The following is a 21,771-nucleotide window of genomic DNA, read 5'->3' as shown; positions in this document are numbered from 1 at the left end:
AATTATGAAAATTGCTGCTCATCTTGAAAGTTATGGCCTAACCCAGGATATTCCACTGGTAGGCCTGACATCCATTGATGGCAGTCTCAAATTGTTATACAAGAACAGAAGCAGAGCTCTGTTCCCTCAGCAATCAGTTTTCAATGTAAAGAAAATGTTTGCTATTTGACATGAAAACATTGCAAAATAAATTCAAACTCCCCCAGAGGTCCATCGAAGTCAGTCCCAAGCTTGGTCAAAAAAGGAGGAAGGGTGGATGTGGGACTAACATCCTCAACCCTGTGAAAGTCCATCACCGCTACAGAAACATCAATAAGTAGCCATGCCGGTAAACCCTGATAAAGGAAGTACAGCACATCAGAGGATGTACGTATGATGGGACTGGATGAAAGCCAAAATGAAGGTCGATCCTTGACAAGCCCAATCTTCAACATCAAAACCATCACCAGAATCGACACCTGGAACGTCCGCACACTCTTCTAGTGTGGGAAGATGTCCCAGGTGCTACAAGGAGATGAGGCTTATCAACTAGACATCAACAAGATATGATGGACAGGCCAAGGGTGAATCGATCCTGTACTCCAGGAAGGAAGAATACCACACTCACGGAGTTGGCCTCATGCTCAAAAGATACTCAGCACAAGCATTCGCAGGGCAAAAGCCAGTAAACCATCACTTCATCTTGCCAGGTTCACATGAGGCATACCACGTCTCTGGCGTGCAAGCTTATGCACCAGAGACAGACACAGAGGGAGAGAAAGATTAATTCTACCACCAATTGCAGGACATGTTGGATGAGGTACCCAGTTCTGCTATTAAGCTACTGATTGATGACATCAATGCTAAGCTTGATGGCAACCAGTGAGGACTGAACAGTGCGGTCAAGCCCCATGGGTCAGTAAGCATCCTCAATGGAAATGGCGAGCATCTGCTGGCCTTCTGCAACAGCAATGGGCTCAGCATTGGAAGTGCCTTCTCCAAACACAAGACATCCACAAAAAGACATGAAGGGACATAACACTACTGTCAGTATCTGGCAAGGTCTTCAGCATGGTGGTCCTCGACAAACGAAAGCAGAAGTAGACAGTACTCTTTGCAAACACAAGGCAGGTTTTGGCGTGGCAGATCATGCAGCGAACAAATCTATATGCTCAGGAACATCATAGAGCAGAGCCTAGAATATCAGAAGCCACTTGTTATCAACGTCAGTGATTTCAAGAAGGCTTTCAATAGAATCCATTGGCAGTCTTGAGTAGCAGCACCAAGGCCTGTCTATGCATCAGCTTCAAGAACACCAAGACCATGATGGCTAGATGGCAATAAGGCCATTCCATCACCATAAGGCAAAAGAACATTGAAGATGTCGAGCACTTCCCCTCCCTGGGAAGTATCTCCAGGGACAGATCAACGTCCACACAGCATTGGTCTTCCAGCAGCTCCACAGGGTCTGGGCATCCAACACCATCAACAGGGCCATGAAGCTGCAACTCTACATGTCCATAGTAGTACCAAGTGCAATCTATGCCAATGAGACATGGAACAGAACAGCAAAGATGTCACATAAGTTGGACATCTTTCACCAGCATTGTCTATGTAAGGTCCTGGGCATCACATGGAGAGACAGCATCACCAACGAAGAAGTCCTACAGAGAACTGGTCAGATGTGCCTTCTGGACATTGTGACGGAGAGACTGGCTGGACATGTATTTCACCTCCTGGATGTACAGAGCGGCAGTAGAATGGACACCATCAGGTTGAAGAAGACTGGGCTGGCCAAAGAAGACCTGGCGAAGTACACTTGAGGGCCTTCAAGAATGGGACACCATCTGGGCTGCAGCAGAAGAAACGACGATGGACTGGGCCGGTGGTGGAGTCTTGCTGTGCATAGTTCCTCCATTCCTATATGGGGCAAGATCTAAGTCCAGAGGTCCTGTAGATTGCCTAAGTGCTCAAATGGAGCTTCACATTAGGCTGTGGTTATCATACCTTAAATGCAGCTTAATACTTACCTGAATGTGGCAGAGTGACAGATATTTCTATGGAATTTGCCCTACTGAGCACTTGTGAATTTTCAGCCATTGCCTTCAACATCGCAAGTCTTTGACATATCTGGCACTGTAATCAAGTTACCATTTATGGCCTTCCAGCAAAGCCATATACTTTCCTTTCAAAGCACTCGGTGTAGTTGAAATCAGACTTCGAGTAAAAAAATTTGTGACTCATTCAATGCTTTAATATTCAATATTCACAACTAAGATGAGTAATTGAATTATTATTTTTTGCAGATGGCTGCAGGGTACATGAAACCAAAGGGGCTAAATCTTAAAACCACAAAGAGAGATTTGACTCCATTTTATAATGCCATTGTATTCTGAAAAATAGGCAAGAAGCCTTTTGTCCTAATAAAGGCAACAGTTTTCCTTTCAAATTATAATTTGGGAACCCTTCTACTTGTTCAGTGAGTAAAAATATACCAAGTAATATGGTATTAAGCCATATATTTCTGAAGGCTGAGTTCAACTTTTGGCTGCTCTCAGTCGGAACAGCAGTGGTATGCTACAGTTGACCTCAGTGCAGTTGAGCAAAGCAACTTAAAATCAGCTACATTTCCCACTCTCTCAATCTTGACGTTTGCACTGTAGACTGTGTCTCTTCATTTGGAGCAATCAAAATGAAGTGACACAGCTACAATGCAGGCACAACTAAGATTAAAATAAGAGATATGGCAAATCAGGAAGTAATGAATAGGTAATGCCAAGTTTGGGTTTTAAAATCCTGAAGAGTTGTGGGAAAGAATAATAATGGCATTATAAAATGGAGTCAATTCTCTCCTTGTGGTTTTAAGATTTAGTTCCTTTGGTTTCATGTACCCGGCAACCATCTGCAAAAATTAATAATTCAGTTACTCATTTTAGTACATAGTTGTGAATATTGAATATTAAAGCATTGAATGAGTCACAAAAAATTTTACCCAAGAGAAGTCCGATTTCTAGTCATTACGACTAAGAACACTGAAAAATTACTGAAATGGGTAACTGAAAATCAGTTTCAGCAATTAAGAAAAAAGGAACCTGCCAGACATTTTACCTTCCTAGCCCAAGAGTATCAAAGCCAATTAGAGCAACTCAAATACTGCCCTGGCTGGGAGTTACACAGCACAACCTGGAAACTGAACCAGTAATGTTCTGATTTGTACAGCTTAGTTCCATTTCTGGTACCTTGACGAAGCATTCCAAAAGAGGTCACTCAAATACAAAATGTTTATAAGACATTTTTTGAAAAAAAAATAATTCAACATCTCTGGAAATTCAGCTTAGAGCATCGGATCTTCAGAAATAGGAGCCGAATTAGCTCTTTGAGCTCGCATTGCCTTTTGAAAAGTTCATGGTTGATCATCTACCTCAACTCTACCCTCCCGCACTATCCCATATCCCTTGATTCCCTGCGTACTGAGCCCAAAAATCTGTCAATCTCAGACCTGAATATCCTCAATCACTGAGCATCCACAGCTCTATTGGGGGTAGAGAATTCCAAAAATTCCTGATCTCTGAATGAAGAAATTTCTCATCTCAGTCCTAAATAAATGGGTCCTTATTCTGAGACTGCGATCCCATATTCTAGGTTTCCCAGCTGGGGGAAACACTTTCTCAACATTTACCCTATCAAGTTCCTTAAGAATGTTTTGTTTCAATTAGATCATCTCTCATTCTTCTAAATGCCAAGAAACATAGGCCTAGTCTACTCAATCTCTCCTCATAAAACAATATCCTCATCCCAGGAACCTTTGTTGCACTCCCTCTAGGGCAAGTATTCCCTTCCTTAAGTAAGGAGGCCGAAACTGCACACTACTCCAGGTGCAGCCTCGCCAGCATCCTGTATAATTGTATTGAGGCTTCTTTACTCATACTCCAAACTCTTTGGAAAAAAAAGCTAACACAGCATTTTCCATCCAAACTGCTTATACCTACATGTACTCTTAAGCACAGAAAAATAACAAAGGACACCCAGATTCCTCTGAATGCAAACACTTCCCATTTCTCATTAATTTTCCTACTGAAGTGGTTAACTTCACACTTCAAATTATATTCCACCTGCCATGTCCTTGCCCACTCATTCAAACTGTCTATATCCCTCTGCAGTCTTTGCCCTCCTCACTGCTTACTTTCCCACCCAACTTTGTATCATCAGCAAACTTGGACTCATTAACCTCCATCCCCTAATCTAAGTCATTAACATAATTTGCAAATAGCCGAGCCCAAGTGCTAATCCTTGTGGTTACTCCATTAGTTCCAACCTGTCAACCCATAAATGCCCTGTATACTCTTACTGCTTTCCTTCCATTGACCAATCCTCAAACCATATTAATATATTACCTTCAGTGTCATGGGCCCTAATTTTATGCACGAGAAAGAGAGAGAGAGAGAGAGAGAACCGGAAAACACCATAGATATAAATATTTATTTGAAAAATAAAACAGTGATGAAGCATTATAAAGCAGTAACAAAAATTGTTTTACTTATCTAAATAAATCTTGCATGTTACCGCTCCCAAATGATGCGCGGATCTGCTCAAGAAATTTCCGGACATCTGGTGTTTTCGAACAACAGATTTCCAGGCCGGAGAGGTTACAGTGTAATAGATTCTATCATTTTTCTTACTATTGATGTTAGGCTAACTGGTCTATGGTCAATATTCCCTTAAAACATTGCTGTGCACAGCCTGCTTTTTCAGTCTGCGGTCCCTTTAAATTCTTTTGCATGGCCGCGCGCACACAAATTATTACTCTCAGAACAAGGTCTGCACAGTACCTTTCAGGCTACAGCACGGCAATATACCCACATTGTTTAATGGAACATTGCCTATAGATTCCTGATTTCTCTCTTCCTCCTTTCTTAAATAGCAGTTATGTTACCTTCCAATCCTTAGGAATTGTTCTAGAATTTAAGAAATTCAATAAGATCAAAACCAGTGCATCCATTCTGTTTGCATTTAGGAGGGTGAGCATTCACACAACAACTCCTTTAAAGTGATACCTTAAACTTTGACCACTATATGTAAAGTTGTGACATACAAGTCAGTGTTTCAAAGAATATAGAAAAGGAAGAAGGTAAACAAGAAAGGCCAAGCTCTGCAATACAGGCAAGATCCAGTGGTTACAGCAAGCAACAAGCCAGAAGACAACTTAATCCCAAGTAGCATATGTCCCAGGGAGATGGATATACCTTGAATTTCTGTTATACAACTTTTTTTTGTTTCAAGAAGTAAATTTTCCCAGTTCCTCAGAATTAGTTGATAGTTCCTCTTTGTTTCAAGGCCTTAGATTCAGGTGATACATAGCAAAGCATTTCCAACTCAGCATAACTCATCTCAAAACCAGTATCAACATACTCTTACCCCACTATCCCATGCATGTCAGATCTTGTGATTTTTACAGCTGTTGAATGGTGGTATAAACAAATCCCAAATATTCAAATTTTGAGAGGCAACGGAAGACCGTGTTTCTTTAAGTTTCAGATAAGCTAAAGCACTCATCAATCTAAAATTGTTCTCCCAGCAATGTCCACATCTACATCAACTACTTACTGCATCATAATTTTGCTTCACCCGACAAGCTGCACTCTTGTTTATTATTGGTGCATCCAGCCTGAGACTGAAATCATTGAAGATCAGCATGCAATATTTCATTCACTATTCTTTTAATCCTACTTGTGACTTCTGATGGTAATAATGGGCAACATAATTTGGTCACCTGGCTTCTTTGTAACATTCTAAGTACCACACAATGCATATATCAAACTTCCAAAACAATGGATTTCCAGGCCATTTTTGCAACATGCTTGTAATACAGTTTACGGTAATATATAATCAACATTTCTGCCATTTGCTCCTATGAGTATAGGTTCATTATGTGTTATGGGCCGTTACAATAAAAAGAAACATCTGATTGCAATAACACAAGGAGGGCTCAAAAATGACAGTTGGTCAACCAACAGGAACAACATCACCTAACAAAACGACAAAATTAATTTACAACATCCATTACATGGACGTGCTTCTTGAAAGCAGTTTATAAATTACTCTGTAGAGTGGAAATCATTTACAATTAAATTTGGTTTGCCACAATATTTTTATTACAACATCATGAGGCAGCTGATTTAAGTGCTAACATGCAGTCAACATTCAGGTATAAAAACTAGTGCATTAGCAACAATTCAAAGGCTTCAACTGAAAGTATATTCCCTATTTGTCAGGTTATTAGCCAAATCATAACTACACATATTCAAAAACACTTCATGAACTGAATATTGATTTGCAGCCGAGATTTAAATTTTGTTCTTCGCTTAGCCATTTGCAAGGCTAACTTCAAATGGTTTTTTTTAAATCAAAATTGTTCTAATTGTGACATGATGTTTTACTTAGAAAATACATATCTAAGCAGAATTGAACATTTCTCAGAAATGCAAGACAGGGGATATAAACACTCATTATCAGACTACTTCAAAAAGTGGCTCGAGACTCCTGATGATGCAGAAGCCTTTCCTTGTATATTGAGGGGCAAGTTTCATTGTTACAGTGAAAGAAATTGTTGTTTGAAAGTCACATTTGATATTTTTTTTTTAGGTGGTTGGATATACCCTAATGGTTAAAGGCTAGTGCAGGCCAATAATTGGGAAACTGTATTGCTGTCTATACAGAAAAGTTGTATTCAGCTTGCTCCCAAAAGAATGGCAGCTTATGGTTTCTGGATTGTGTATGTGAACCTGCTAGCTCTGAAGGTGCTTGTGAAAATCCTATCTGAAAGTGGGCCTGGTGCCTCTGGAGACAGTAGCGCCACATTTATTTTACTTCATTCCAAATGAAATTAGGAAAAAAGAAAAGGGACATAAGTGCATTGTAACTAGAGGCTCTTGTTTCCATTCCAATTCACTGTTACCACAGAACAGAAGATCAATGTTTAAATTTTTGACCAATTCAGCACCATAGGTGTCTTCCCAATATTTGCTCAAGGGAACTTTCTGCCAGATGAGCAGTCTGATAATTGGGATTGAGAGAGGTGGTGGTGAGGTAGATGTGGGTGGCGTCAGCATACATGTGGAAACAAGGACTGTCTTTTCAGTTGATGTCACCAAGGGAATGTATAGATGAGAAACGGGAGGCAGCCAAGGACAGGTCCTTGAAGGACACCAGGAGGAAAAGCCATTGCAGGTTAAGCATCATCCAAACCTTTAAGCTGTGCTTGAAAGCAAGAATCAAACCATCTGAAAGTATGAATCAAGTAAACGTTCATATTGAATGAGCAACATAAAAATGCCACAAACTGCAAAGCTCTTGAATGCAGCTTTGAATGATAGGTAATTGCTGCATTCAAAGTATCCCTAAATAATTTCTGGATATTGTACTTTGAAAAATGTTTTTCAGTTAAAATTGTGTTTCAATTCATCTGAAATCATGCTCATATTGGGTTTGTAATCAGCTCATGTTGGTGAATTTCACAAAATAAAGAATGTTGAGGACTTTAATGGAGGCCAAGGTAAAGAGTCAGAGCAGTAGAGGCAAAAAGGTGGTGAGGAATCAGCCAGGAAAGAAACTGACCACACCAGAAAGGAGAATAAACAGCTAATAAAACAGCACAGACTACATTATTATCTTTGCTTTAAGCACTCACAGTAGATTTAATGTCAGGCTGTCTTTTTTAAAGTTCACTCTCAAGATATAGGTGCTGCTGACAAAGTTAGTCGCCCAGAGATTGTGGGGTGGGGCCGCCTTCTTATGGATGATGGAACCGCGTGGTTTGCTAGGTGATTTCAGAAAGCTGTTAAGGGTCAAGCAAGTTGGTATGGGATAGGAGTTACATATAGGCTAGGCCAGCGAATGACAGCAGGGTTACTTCTTCAAAAATCATAACAGAACTATTTGAATTTTTCACGACAATCTGGCAGCTTCACAGTCACTTTTTAAACTCCCAGGTTGTTTTATTTTTTAAGAATAAATTCAAATTTTCAAATTGTCCCCATGGGATTTGAACTCACATTCTCTGGGTTTCGTCCAGGCCTTCTAGTTGAGTAACATAATCACTACGCCACTGTACTTCCAGTCTGCTGTACAATCTAAAACTTTTTAAGTTGAAGGATGAAGTACTTTCCACATTAGTAAACTGTGCTTAAACAAATTGCAATTGCACAAATGTAGCACTGTTGTTCTGTTTCACGGTTTAAAAGCTACACAGACTGAGAACTAAGCAAAACAGAAATTCAGGAAAAATAATGATGATCCAGAGAGCAATTTGAGACAGACACACACCTGCCCAGCTCCTGAATTGGCTAAAACTATAGCTACAAATACATTGAACTGGTTACACTTCAATATCCAATATATATTTTTTTTAAATGTGGTTGATAAATTTTAACTAGATGCAGGCAACATGCTAAAAGTCATGTTTTTCCACAGTATCAATGTACAATTCTAAACAAGCAAAATGTATGGTGTACTACGTAAATAATTTAATTTAATTTAGTAATTTGATTAAGACATTGTGATGGAGGCCGCTTCAATCAAGGCATTCAAGAGGAAATTGGATTATCTGAAAAGGGAGGATGTGCAGGGTTACACAGAAAGGCAGGAGAATGGCACTCGAATTACTCAGAGAGCCAGTGCAGACATGATGGGCCAAATGGCCTCCTCCTGTGCTGTAACAATTCTGAGATTCTATAAATGATGTAAAATAGCGTCTATGGAACACCAAAGAACAGGAGCACTTTCAAACTGCAATTACATTTCATTCACCTCAGTTTCTTTGAAACAAAGTACGATTCAAATTTCACAAAGTTAAACATTCCAGTTGAATAGTACAGTGTTCTTCATTTTTACTGAACCAGGAGCGTATATTCACCTAGCGACACAGTGGCCCAATCGATGTACTCAGTCCAAATGTAGTTGACAAAAACAGGTTGCCATTTCCAAGCCTCAAGGCATCAACTAAGTAGTATTGTCCAGCAAATTCAAGTGGCATTGAATGGAAGAACTGCTGCTACTGTAAGCACTTTGGAAAAATCTCAGTAATAATTCATATTAGCTTGTTGAACTATATCCAGTGACTTGAAAAATGCAGCTTAATGGTGTACTTTGTTTTGACAGAATGGTAGAGCTATAATTGCACAAGGATTGGATAATTATGCTTGCCATTCATCAGAAAATTAGTCATTTCCCAACCCTGACAAAATAAAAACAATTCACAGACTACCAGTAACATTAATTCGTTTATCCCTTTCCCTCAATCCATTAACATTCCTAATTCCTTGTTGCATATAATTCTTTGTGGTTTGTTGCAGCTCTTCCCCGCCCTAGAGATTATCCCCTCATTTATACACTTACTACTTTTAGAATTCATTTCCTCTGGTTAAAGTTCAAATAATAGTTGACAAATGTTCATTCATACAACTTCTGAAATTTCATTTATCAAGGGGGAAGTGTATAGTGCTGAAAAACTACAAAAATGTTTTAGAAGTACAGTACAAAAGCACTTTATAATCATTCCAACTGAAGTTGAAACAATTTTTTCTATCGAATTCAAGTAGCACTAAAGCATTATAAAAATCAAAGTTTCATTCAGGTTTATATACTCTTTTGGGTTTTCAACTGGACACACCAATTACCCAGCTTATGGCGAATGTGCAAATCATTCTTCTTTTTAAAGTGTAATAATCAGCCCTAGCCTGAGTTGGTGAACATGACTGGATCAGCTACAAGTGCGCCGCAATTACTCTCAGCAACATCTGGCTAGGAAGGAAAGAAAGAGGAAAATAAAAATCAGCAAAGATCTCCAAAATCGATTGCTATCCGGTGAACCCTGCTAGAGAATGTGTATTCGAGTCAGTCGAGAACAGGACAAACTCCAAGTGATGTGCTGTGTCTTCGCCAATCAAACAGCCTGTCAACATTCACTGTCTAGGCTGACATTAAGAGTGGCCTTCTTATGCCTATTCTTCTTCTGTGAACTTAAACAGTGTGATGGCAGGCTAATTAACTATGGAGGCATCACAATAGTCCCACTTGTACTGACCAAGGAACCACACCACATGCTCAGTCATCACCTGAAAGAAAGGAAGACAGAAAACTGGAAGGGAAAGAAAAAAATTATGAATATACAGAACTATTATACTGGTTGCCAATGCATTAGTCATGTTGCTTTGGGAAGATAAAAAAAAAAAAATCTGCATGTTGGCCCACCAACTTCCTGCACAGTTTCTCGAAAGTTATGTTTGAGTCTGAGTTTAGAATCTCCCCACCTCTACCATTCCGACACTGGTTGCACTTTTAATCACATTTTTTATGCAATTTAAATACAAACATCAACTGACTGTGCAAAGTGCTGCTCACACTTACTGGAATCCTGACTGGCGCCTGTACTCGTATTTCTGTCAAGTCCAATAGTGTAGACCTGAAAGCAGCACCACATACAAAAGAATACCAAGCAATGTCTACACATTACAAGTTATAAATCCTAGTGTGATAAAAACAGAAAATGCTGGAATTAGTCAGGTCAGGCAGCACCTATAGAGAAAGAAACAGAGTTAACGTATCAGGTCGGTGACCTTTCATCAGAACTGTTCTGATGAAAAATCACCGACCTGAAATGTTGACTGTTTCTCCCTCCACAGACACTGCCAGACCTGCTAGTTATTTCCAGCATTTCCCGTTTTCATTTCAGATTTTCAGCACCCGCAGTATTTTGTATTTGCATAAAGTCTAGTGTGGTTAACTGTGTCAAGCATGCAAGATTCTACCAGGTATCAGTAAACCTTACATTGCTTTCTTCAATTACTCATGCCCTTATAGAGAAACCACATGCTGTGATTTACATCAACTATCCCCTCCCACCACCCCACTGTTATCCAAAATAATGTTGAGGTTCCTGTGCTGTCACTTTTGCACTAAAGAATTTCTCTCATAGGACAATGTTCTAACCCACTATTCAAGTACTTTCTCTGCACTAATTCTGCCTCCAAGCTCAGAGAATTACATTAGCAGGCAGCGAATGTTGCCCAAGGATTATTTCATATTCTTAAAGGCCAGTCTGCGCAGGATGTAACAGTTCTGCAATCAACTTATTCATGTATACAGGTGATACTGAATAGTGGGAGACAAATTAAATGAACTAAAGTCTTATCCGTTTCCTCTTTCTCCCTTATCAATTTGCAGCCTAGGTTCCAATCCCCTTGCATCAAAAGCATTGATACTGGAATAAATTCAATGGATGACATTTGCCCCCCAGTACCTCACCAAAACAATTAATCATGTGTTACTATTCAACAGCATTGGCAAGCTATATAGGGAGGTGGTAAGGGGGAAGATTGGAGGGAGGTGGTAAGGGAGGACTGGAGGGAGAACAGCTGAACATAATCCACTCACCACCCAACATTTACAAAGACATGAGCCTCCTTAGCTAATTTTCCCACCATAACCCAGATGCACTAAACTGTTCACAGCGCACCCTATGCTGCCCAGCTGAATTCAACTAACTCAATACAGACCAGAGAACAAACCTAGGGACCAGATTAAAACTCAATGTCACCAGAGCCTTATCAAGTATTATATGATCAGAGCTTCTTCCTGAGAAGCTAAGGAGTAAATTCAGGGCCTATTTATAAAAATCTGCTGGCCAGAGTTCTTAGTCATCAACTGAAAGATTTCTTTCAAAAAGATAGGAATGACCTGTCAAATTGGGGCAAGATCATTCAACTTGAAAACATACAGATAATTCATACATCACCATTAGCGCCAAATGACTCCAATCTAGACGTCTGATCAGAACTACTTGATTAATTGCAGCAGGGTGGCATTAATAATCATTCCAAAAAAGAACAGCAATTTTCTCAACATGATGCTTGTGTGGTGCAACAGTGAGGAAATAGCACAGCTTCTCCCAATGTTCAGAGACTTGAGTATAACTGAATTTGGTACGGTGTTCAGCTTGGGCCATTGAAGCAGAATCAAGGTCCTGCCCAGTCTAAATTAATTTGTTTATCAGCCACTTTAGATGTACCATTATCTCTTTGAAGAGTTTTTTTTCTGGAATGCCAACACTTCCCATTTCCTTGCTAAAGCGTATGGAATATCATCTCCCTAAAGAAAAATCTTGGCACAGTCTGGTACCAGAACTGCAACATAAGGAAAAGAAATAAAGACTTGCATTTATATAGTGTTCTGCATAACCACCAGGTGTCTCAAAGTGTTTTACAGCCAGTGAAGTACTTTTGAAGTGAATCACTGTTGTAGGAAACGCAGCAGCCAACTTGCACACAGCAAGCTTCCACAAACAACAATGTAATAATGGCCAGGGAATCTGTTTTTGTGGTGTTGATTGAGGAATAAATATTGGCCAGGGCCCTGCTCTTCTTCGAAATATTGCCACGGGATCTTTAACATCCATCCCATCAGGCAAAAGTTGCCTCGGTTTAACGTCTCACCCGAAAGATGGCACCACTGACATTACAGCACTCCTTCAGTCCTGCACAGGAGTGTCAGCTTTGACTTTAGCGTTCAAGTAAACATGAATGGCGCATATAGTTTCCAGCAAAAAAAAAATGAACATAATCCAAAAACATATCCCCAAAAGGATATGCTAAAAGCATCACCAATTTAACCTTCTGGGTTTGCTTGACAGGGAACAGACTAAGCATAATTAGAGCATGGTCCCAAAAGCACCCAGTGGCAATGAAGCACCATCCAAGACAAGGAAATAGTCAAATAACAGTCATGAGAATTGGAATAAAAAGGTATAGCCCCAAGGCAATGGATTGCACTGTTTTTAAATATCCTATTAGGCCCAAGGCTTAGCAAAACTCAAATATGATCCTTGCCATATCAGTAATTGCTCATTTACCCTGGCAGTGAGGTGTCAGCTTTGACACAAATTACAAGCTCACAATTAGCAATAGTTTTAATAAAACCAATATCAAAGGTAGGTTACTTGCAAATGCTAACTTAGCATGTCAATATTAACTTACAGCACTCAAACCAAACCTATAAGTACCAGATCGTGCATCAACTACTTGCTACTCAAAGCCATCATGGCTACCATGCAATAAAATTTGCACACATATACATGTTCTTTCATGCAACTGAGATTTTCTTTTCCTCACCACTTTCCACAATTATGCTTATGACACGATTTGAGCAACACTCCAGTGCAGTACAGAGGGAATTCTACACTGTTGATGGTGTCGGCATTCGAGGCCCCACCTGCCCTCTCAGGTGGATGCAAAAGGCCTCATGGCACTGTTCTGCCTGGTGTATAGGTCAACATTTATCCCTCAAGAGAGACTATCTGGTCATTATCACATTGCTGTTTATGGAAGCCTGCTGTGCACCAACTGGCTGCTGTATTTCCCTATATAACAACCATGGCCACACTTCAAAAAGTACATTATTGCACATAAAGCACTTTGGGGCATTGAGGTTACAAAAGGTGCTATATAAATGCAAGTCATTTTTATTGACCTTGGCTTTCTCCTCCTCTAGAAGGGAGGATTATCTATGTTTACATTGTCAAATGGGCTGGAAACTGGAGATTTTTAATTTTCTTCATATTATCATGAATAGATGCACGACAATACTAGTTAACCTCCAATGGCATTGCTCAGATAAAAGTGTTAAAGATAGCTTAAAAATCAAACCATTGTTAAATTGTCTGTTAATTTTCCAATATTTGGTTTGTAATTTTTAGTTCGCACAAAAATAAATTTTTATTGCTCCTGCCACCCGCCAAAGCTCAAGATGCATTTGAGCAGATTTACATTTCTCTATACCCTGTCGCTATACATTTAAAATAATGACCTTACCACCAAAATGCAAAAATTTAGACAAATTTTCTTTGTAGCTGAAATTTCATTAAGCATTAGTGAATGGGTTAATACCTTTGATAAAATAGGAAATGTATGTGTTTTACTGCAGCAAGGTAAATAATGATAAAGATAGCAGTCAGTGGAATTAAAACTGAGGGATTTTTAAAGTAATTAATGTATCCACCTTTTTTAAAATAAAGAGAAGGAAGTTAGAGAAGGGAGCTATCAGCAGTATCTAGATCTGCGCCACCTCCGGTAGTTGCAATGAGGTGTAGAGCCAAGTTAGGAGTAGGGGGAGAGCTGGAACGGAGAGCGGGAAAGATCTAAAGGATAAGTAATTATCAGGAGTGAAACAGAAAAAGGGCCCAATTAAATAAAGAAGGTACATAAATTTGAAGAACAGGCTTGGGAATATGTAAGCATGCAGGTTGAAATCAGGAAACAATTTCACCAATAGCTGAACCTAGGTACACTCAATATAAACAATTTTTTTTAAATAAAGCCACTATCTGTGACAAAATTACAGTTTGCCTTGACAAAGTGGCTTTAACCAAGAGATAAAAACAAAAAACTACTGCGGATGCTGGAAATCCAAAACAACAGAATTACCTGGAAAAACTCAGCAGGCCTGGCAGCATCGGTGGAGAAGAAAAGAGTCGACGTTTCGAGTCCACATGACCCTTCAACAGAACTGTTGAAGGGTCATGTGGACTCGAAACGTCGACTCTTTTCTTCTCCACCGATGCTGCCAGACCTGCTGAGTTTTTCCAGGTAATTCTGTTCTTGTTTTGACTTTAACCAAGGTTTGGTTAACCCAGGATGGTTTTGAAGAAACCAAAACTGAACTAGTTGGAAAATCACTAGTTTGAGTAAAGTCTCTAATCTGTCAACAGACACACACAGTTTTTTTTGAAAGCAGCTTGTGAAATTATTGTATAGTCAATGTGGACATTCACTGATATAACAAACCTAATTCTCACTCTCCCAAGTTCACTGCAAACTATACTGCTCTCAGACCAGTGGATCAAAGATCATTTGAGGTGCAGCAATAAACTTCGGTACTACACTAACAAATTATTTTATTTGCCTTATTTTTGGAAATTTTCTCTCATTGCTACCTAAAAAATGGTTCTTACACAAGCACATTTCACATGGCATTGCTCACAGGTAGAGCCTGGGTAAATACAAGCCATTGTAGCTGGTTGAAAACTACTGAAATCCCTCACAGGTCAAAAGTGACTGCTTGTAAATTTCAAGGATGATTGGTGGATGATTGTTTGAAACAAGCCAACAAAGGCAAAGGGATTGTTTTGCATCTCTAAAATAAAAAAACGTGCAATGAACACAGATTAAAAACTAGATATATATAGCAATCTTTTCCTTGGCTTCCCAAGAAGAATCTGACAAGGTGCTTAAACACAGGAAAAAGATCTTAATATAGCAATATTAAGATTGAATAACCATCCTCTGGTACATGTGGGTATTTAATATGGAAGTTAGATAACTAAATGCCACTTTCATAGCATCAATATTGTATCCTGCCTTGTAACTGCCCTGAGATTTTCAAACGGGTAATCTCAAAACTACTCTGACTCCTTTGCTAGTGACACAAACTTTTCAAAATTAAACCAGCCTATTGTATGGAAAGTGCTAAGTTAGCAATAATACTATTTTCTGTACATGCGCACCACAATACTTTGACAGTTTTTGACTTCATTAGCTTTCTGACTATTCATTTTAAAATGCTGAACCCACCAACAGGCACTGAAATCATACTCCTAACCACAGAAATTATAATACTCAAACAGGTGATTCAGCCCAACCAGTCCATCTCAATGTTTCCCTTCCACGCGATCAAACGGTCCTAATGTCACTCACTCACCCATAAGAAAGCTTTATGGGAAAAGCCTGTTCTTCCCATTAAGCTCAAGAGCACATTACCATGTGTGGTCTATCATGTACAAATATCAGTCAAATAAAGGACTATTTTATTTCTATTTTCAGAACTCTGTCCTGAAATACAAACTGAATGACCTCACTTGTTGATAAATGTGGTCTAAAGTGCTTGTACATAGCTCAGGCATTTTAAAAATATTGCTTACAATTATAAACAAACACCATTTCATCAAGTTAAATAATTTGAGATTTCACTTTTTGATCATAAATTTCCCATTTCACCAACATCGATAAGCTATGCTTCAAAATTAACCATAAAACTACACTGTACAATTGGTGCACTTTCAAGGATAGTTCCAAAAAGGTACAGAACAACCACATTTAAATTTTACAGTAACCTTGCCTACGTAAACTCAGACAAATGCAACGTTCCTTGTACAATTAGTTTGCTTTGATAACACAGAAAAACAGAAACTCGAGTGGTTTACTGCAGTGTTTTTGCAACCTTCTGCAAACCAACCCCCACCTCAAACATCTGATGGAATAATGACGGGGAAGAGCTTGTTGACACTTTTCTAGCAGGGCATTGGAACAGGAATTCAGAGGACAAAAGACACAACAGTCTCTACACAAGCCCCTGGCTGTGGGATGAGACTTGTTAGTCAAAAGAACAACTTATATAGAATGAAAACAAAGTGCTCGAAAAACTCAGGAGGTCTGGCAGCATCCAAGGAGAGAGAATCAGTTAACATTTCAAGTCCAAAATGACACTTCTCCAGAATGGCTGTAGAAGGCGTATTTACATGGCACCTTTTACAACTAATGGACATCTCAACACACTTTACAGCTAATTAAATACTTCTAAAGTGCCATCACCATTGTAACATGGGAAAAGCAGTCGCCAATTTGCACATAGTAAGCTCCCACAAACAGTAATGGGTGAAAGACCAAATAGCCTGCTTATGAGATGTTGGGTCAGGAATAAATATTGGCCAGGAGTAATTATGCTGCTTTTCTTTGAAATAGTGCCATGGGATCCTTTACGTCCACCTGAGAAGGCAGACGGGGTCTCAGTTTAACATCTACCACAAACCACATTCATAAATGTTGGCAGAATATGGATGCCAGTCTGTGATGCCCACACACCTGAAGCAGAAGCAGAAGAGGGCACCTCCAACAGTACTGCACTCCTCCAGTACTGCACTCCTCCAGTACTGCCAGCCTAGATTTTTTTTTTTTGGTGCTCCAGCCTCTGGAGTGAGACTTGAGCCCACAGGATTCTGACTCAAAAGGTAAGAGAGATAGAGAGAGAGAGAGTGTGTGTGTGCAACCCACTGAGCCACAAGCTGAGGGTGGTGGTGGCGGCACTTCCCATCCAGGCCTCGGACCCCGCACTCAATCAGAGCCAGCACAGGTGAGGGCCGGCTCACACCGAAACCCCGGTGTTAGTGTGTGTGCGGGGGGCGGAGGAAGAGCCAGGCCCAGTTCCTCATGCCCACCGCCCCCCTCAAAGCAGCAGCTACTCCATCCCTCTCTGTACGCGTCTGCGTGCCGAGTGAGCGGTCGCCGAGCTGGCACGGTGTACGTGTGTGTGTGAACGGAGGCAGTGACGGTACCTGCTCTGTCTCCCCGGATAATATTCCTGTCTCTTTTGCAGGTTCCGCACCGGGTGTAAAGGAATACTATCCGCCATCTTAAAGTGGGTAGGTTCGCCTCCCACAATCCCCCGGGCGCCGGCGCCTACGTCATCGCTCTATTGCGTCATCTCCATGCTACGTCATTCCTCAATTGCGTCATCCCACCCACCCCATTACCTCATCCACTCCATTCCCCAGGCCAACCCATCCAAGTCCTGAAAGCATGGGTCCGCCCAGCACTTGCCCTCCTTCAAAAAAAAATCCCAACTAAGTTCTCACTTTTCAGAACTTATTAACCCTCCACTCCCCCCCTCAACCGTTTTTTTCAAATTGTCGTTTGTGACACCCCTTCCCACAGCAAAACTTTTATTTGCTTAAAAAAAAACAAACATTGAATATCGCAGAAGAAAGAGACTTCTTGCCGAAGCTTTTCGTCCTGCAAATGCAAGAATGTCAAGTTTCAAACGATCACCGAGGCATTGTGTGCGCTCTCGGGTGGACCAAAGAGATCCCAAGACCCCATTTTGCAAAGGAGCCAAGGAGTTCTCACCCGGGGTCCTGGCCAATGCCGATTCCTCAACCAACTTAGCTAAAACACATCATTTCATCAACGTCACCGTCATACAACAATCTATTTATACTATAATAAAAGCAAAAAACTGCGGATGCTGGAAATCCAAAACAAAAGCAGAAATAAAAATACCTGGGAAAACTCAGCAGGTCTGACAGCATCTGCAGAGAGGAACATTTAACGTTTCGAGTCTGTATGACTCTTCAACAGAACTAAGGAAAAATAGAAGAGAGGTGAAATATAAGCTGGTTTAAGGGGGGGGGGTGGGACAAGTAGAGCTGGATAGAGGGCCAATTTATATACCCGGGAAAACCAGGAGAAAACCACTCAACACCCTTTTCTCCTGTACTATGAATTGTTGTGATTGTTTGAAATTTGGCATTCTTGCATTTGCCCTGATGAGTGCAAGACAAAAAGCTTTGGCAACATGCCTCTCTTTTCAGCAACAGAAAACAAATCCCACATTTCTTCACTCAGTGATCATGGAAATCTCACGCTTTGCTGGCCAATATAATTTGCTGTCACTGCAAGTAAGGAAAGAAAGAACTTGCATTTGTATAGTGCCTTTCATGACCTCACGACATTCCAAAGTGCTTTATGGCCAATGAATGTTTTTAAAAATGCAGTCACTGTTGTAATGCATGGAAAGCTAGCAGCCAATTTGTAAACAGCAAGCTCCCACCAACAGCAATGTGACATTGACTAAACAAACTGTTTTAGCTATGTTGATTGAGGAATAGGCATTGGCCAGGACATGGGCGAGAACTCCTTGGCTCTCCTTCAAAAGGAATCTTTTTGGTCCACCTGAGAGGGCAGACAATGCCTCGGTTTTGATGTCTCATTTGAAAGGGAGCATCTCCAAAGGTGCAGCACTCCCTCAGTACTGCACTGGAGTGTCAACCTGGATTTTCTGCTCAAGTGTCTTGAACCCACAACCTTCTGACTCAAAAGCAAGACTGCTGGAGTACTTATCTGAGTCACAGCTGACATAGTTGTTGACATTATTACTTGCATGTCATTGTCTCAAAAATAACATTATTTCAAAGGAAAAGACTTGAAATATGCAAAAGAATAGTTCATTTCCACCACCCTCATAAACAGTGAGTTCTAGGTCATTATCACTCACTGCGTAAACATATTCTTCCCCATACCCTCCTACATCTCTGGCCCAAAACCTTAGACCTGTGTCTCTTAGTCCTTGCATCATCATTACTCATCAAGAATAGTTATTCTTTTAATTAGTGTTATGTATACCCCTATGTGTCATACATTGGGGCTGCTTTTTGCTGAGTGCTCTCCCATTTGTCCATCTTAACTAAGGTAGAACAGTAGCAGAAAGCCCATGGAAAATGACCCCCATAGTGTTTGTATATCCCATAAGACAAATTACATAGCACAAAAAAATGCATGAGGCACTTCCTCGGTGCATAGAAATAATAGATTCTATGGACATAACAACTAAAAGCAAACTCAGGTTTCTTTCTAGAGGAATTGAATTGAAAAGTGATGAAGTTATGTTAAACTTGTATAGAACCTTGTTTAGACTACACTTAAGAGTACTGTGCATTCAGCTCCAATCACCTTATTATAAGAAGTCTATAGAGGCACTGGAGATGACGCAATATAAGATTTACAAGATGATATCTGAAATGCAAAGTTATATCTGTCAGGAGAGAATGAACAGGCTGCAGCCCCTCTCTCCTGAGAAGACTGAGGTGTGACCTAATAGAGGTCTTCAAAATTATAAGAGTTAGATGAGCAAAGATGAAAGGTTCAAGTGGAGCATAAATGTTCACGTGGGCTGGTTGGGTTCACTGACCTGTTCTGTTTTATTGATTTACACCACTGGAAACAAGATAAGTTCAGTGATAAAAGCAAAAAACTGCGGATGCTGGAAATCCAAAACAAAAACAAAAATACCTGGAAAAACTCAGCAGGTCTGGCAGCATCTGCGGAGAGGAGCACAGTTAACGTTTCGAGTTTGGACTGCTGAGTTTTTCCAGGTATTTTTGTTTTTGTTTAAGTTCAGTGATGCTGCAATATCTAAAAAACTGAAACTGATTCAAGGGACACCTTGTTTTGACATACTTTGTACCTATAATCTCATTATGGGCAGAAGTTTACCCTTGACATGCGGGATCGGCGGGGATGGGTGGGAGTGGTCAGGAAGGCGCCTACCGCCCGTGATCAGCAGCGCTCCGCGATTTTACATGGGCGGGCCAATTAAGGCCCGTCCAGTGCGATACGTGGTCTGGGAATACGCGTGAAGGAGCAAGTGGGGGCAGGGGCATGATGTCCGCCGTGTCCAATGGCGACCCAGCAGCCAATTCAAATGCGGCCTCGGCAGCCCTTGGAAGGCTGCCACAGAAGTGTTGTGAATAGAAACCGTAGCGGGTGGACACGGCAAGTGGGAAGGCAGGCCGGCAGGGCAGTCGGCCCACCCCCACCCCCTCTGTTTTTCGGACGAGTGCCTCGCAGTCCTCCTGGAGGAGGTGGCAGCAAGGAGAGAAACACTTGTCCCTAGGGACAGGAGGAGGAGGAGGCGCCCCCTCCACCTCACCAAAGAGGCCTGGGAGGAGGTGGCATTGAGGGTCAGCAGCCACGCCTTGGTGAGGTGCATGTGGGTGCAGTGCCAGGAGCGCTTCAACGATCTGCTGCGGTCAGGAAGGGTGAGTACGGTGTTGGCATGGGTCACTTTGCAGAACAGTTAAGAGCTGGTGATCCCCCCCCCAGGACCTCAGGGATGTTAGCGTGTGAGTGGCAAATGACAATAAGGCAGGAGCTGGCCAGGGGTGTGAGCACTGGCTGCTCAGACTGAGTGCCTTGCGGCTCCAGGGTCACGAATCAGCTGAGCCCTGTGAGGTGTTCTTCAGGCGGGATTGGCCAGGCTGCAATGGGGCTTCAGGTAGAGAATGGACTAATCAATGCTTCTCTGTCCTTTCAGGAGAAAACATTCTATAACAGTGCTGAGAGGTCATGGACTGGCGGGGGACCCCCACACCTCCTCATCCTCTTGCGATATGAGCAGGAGGCCCTGGAGCTGGAGAGGCGCCATGCACCTCGGTCAAGCAGCTGTGGTGAAGTTGGGGTGCCAGAGGAAGGTAAGACTGCAGTGCTCTGAGGTCGGAATGTCGGTTATTGCTACCATTCCGGTGTTGTCTCTATATTGATGTGAGCTTGTGAAAGGTCCGAGGAATACTCTGGTACAAAATTTCAACACTGGGAGTCCAGATGCAATATTCAAGTGGTTCCTTTATTACGCATGCGGGGAGCAAACACTGGGCACTCCAGGCGCTTCTCCACTGAGGTTGAAATGAGCAGAGTTTATATATCTTTTACTACCAGTTACAACTTAATGGTATTCGTTAGACAAAGGCCACAGCACAATGACCCCCCCGGTGGGCTGATAATTGTGTTCCTGTACAGTAATTGCAGTGCAGAGACTGGGCATTGTCTTTTTTGAAGATGGCTATCAGATGGTGTGAAATGGCCTTCCCCATTTCTTGATTGAGTTATCCCGTGTCCCCACCCGTGTGTCTCCCATTTCCTAATTGCAAATTTACAGCTGAGCCCTTTGTACAAGTTTATAGCTTTCATGTAAGGCTGTGATTGGCTGTGTATGCTCTGGTGCCTCAGCTGCTGGTCCTGGCTAGCACTTTAAAATAAATCCAAATTTTCTGCATCTTCACTTGGAACCTGGAATCCCCATTGATAATCGAAAGACAAGGGTACCATGATGTAAATCTCTGTCTCATCAGGGTGCCAGGCATACACAGTGACAGCTTCATGACTTAAACTAATGACATGTCCTTCTTCTCCCTTT

The 21,771-nt window shown here is 41.2% G+C and overlaps 1 protein-coding gene across 3 annotated transcripts in view; it reads right to left on the bottom strand.

Moving 5' to 3' along the window:
- Positions 1-17,472, bottom strand: part of atp9b (ATPase phospholipid transporting 9B) — a 272,096-nt gene extending 254,624 nt beyond the window's left edge. For all 3 annotated transcript variants that reach the window (XM_078539908.1, XM_078539909.1, XM_078539910.1), the window contains exon 1: positions 17,357-17,472. In XM_078539908.1, the coding sequence (XP_078396034.1) occupies positions 17,357-17,433 (77 nt within the window). In that variant the 5' untranslated portion in view covers positions 17,434-17,472. The remainder of the gene's footprint in view (positions 1-17,356) is intronic.
- Between the last annotated feature and the right edge of the window lie 4,299 nt (positions 17,473-21,771).

The sequence above is a fragment of the Cetorhinus maximus genome, chromosome 4 (genome assembly GCF_964194155.1).
Source record: "Cetorhinus maximus chromosome 4, sCetMax3.hap1.1, whole genome shotgun sequence".
In the NCBI taxonomy this organism is placed as follows: Eukaryota; Metazoa; Chordata; class Chondrichthyes; order Lamniformes; family Cetorhinidae; genus Cetorhinus; species Cetorhinus maximus.
This window is presented reverse-complemented; position numbering and strand designations above follow the sequence as displayed.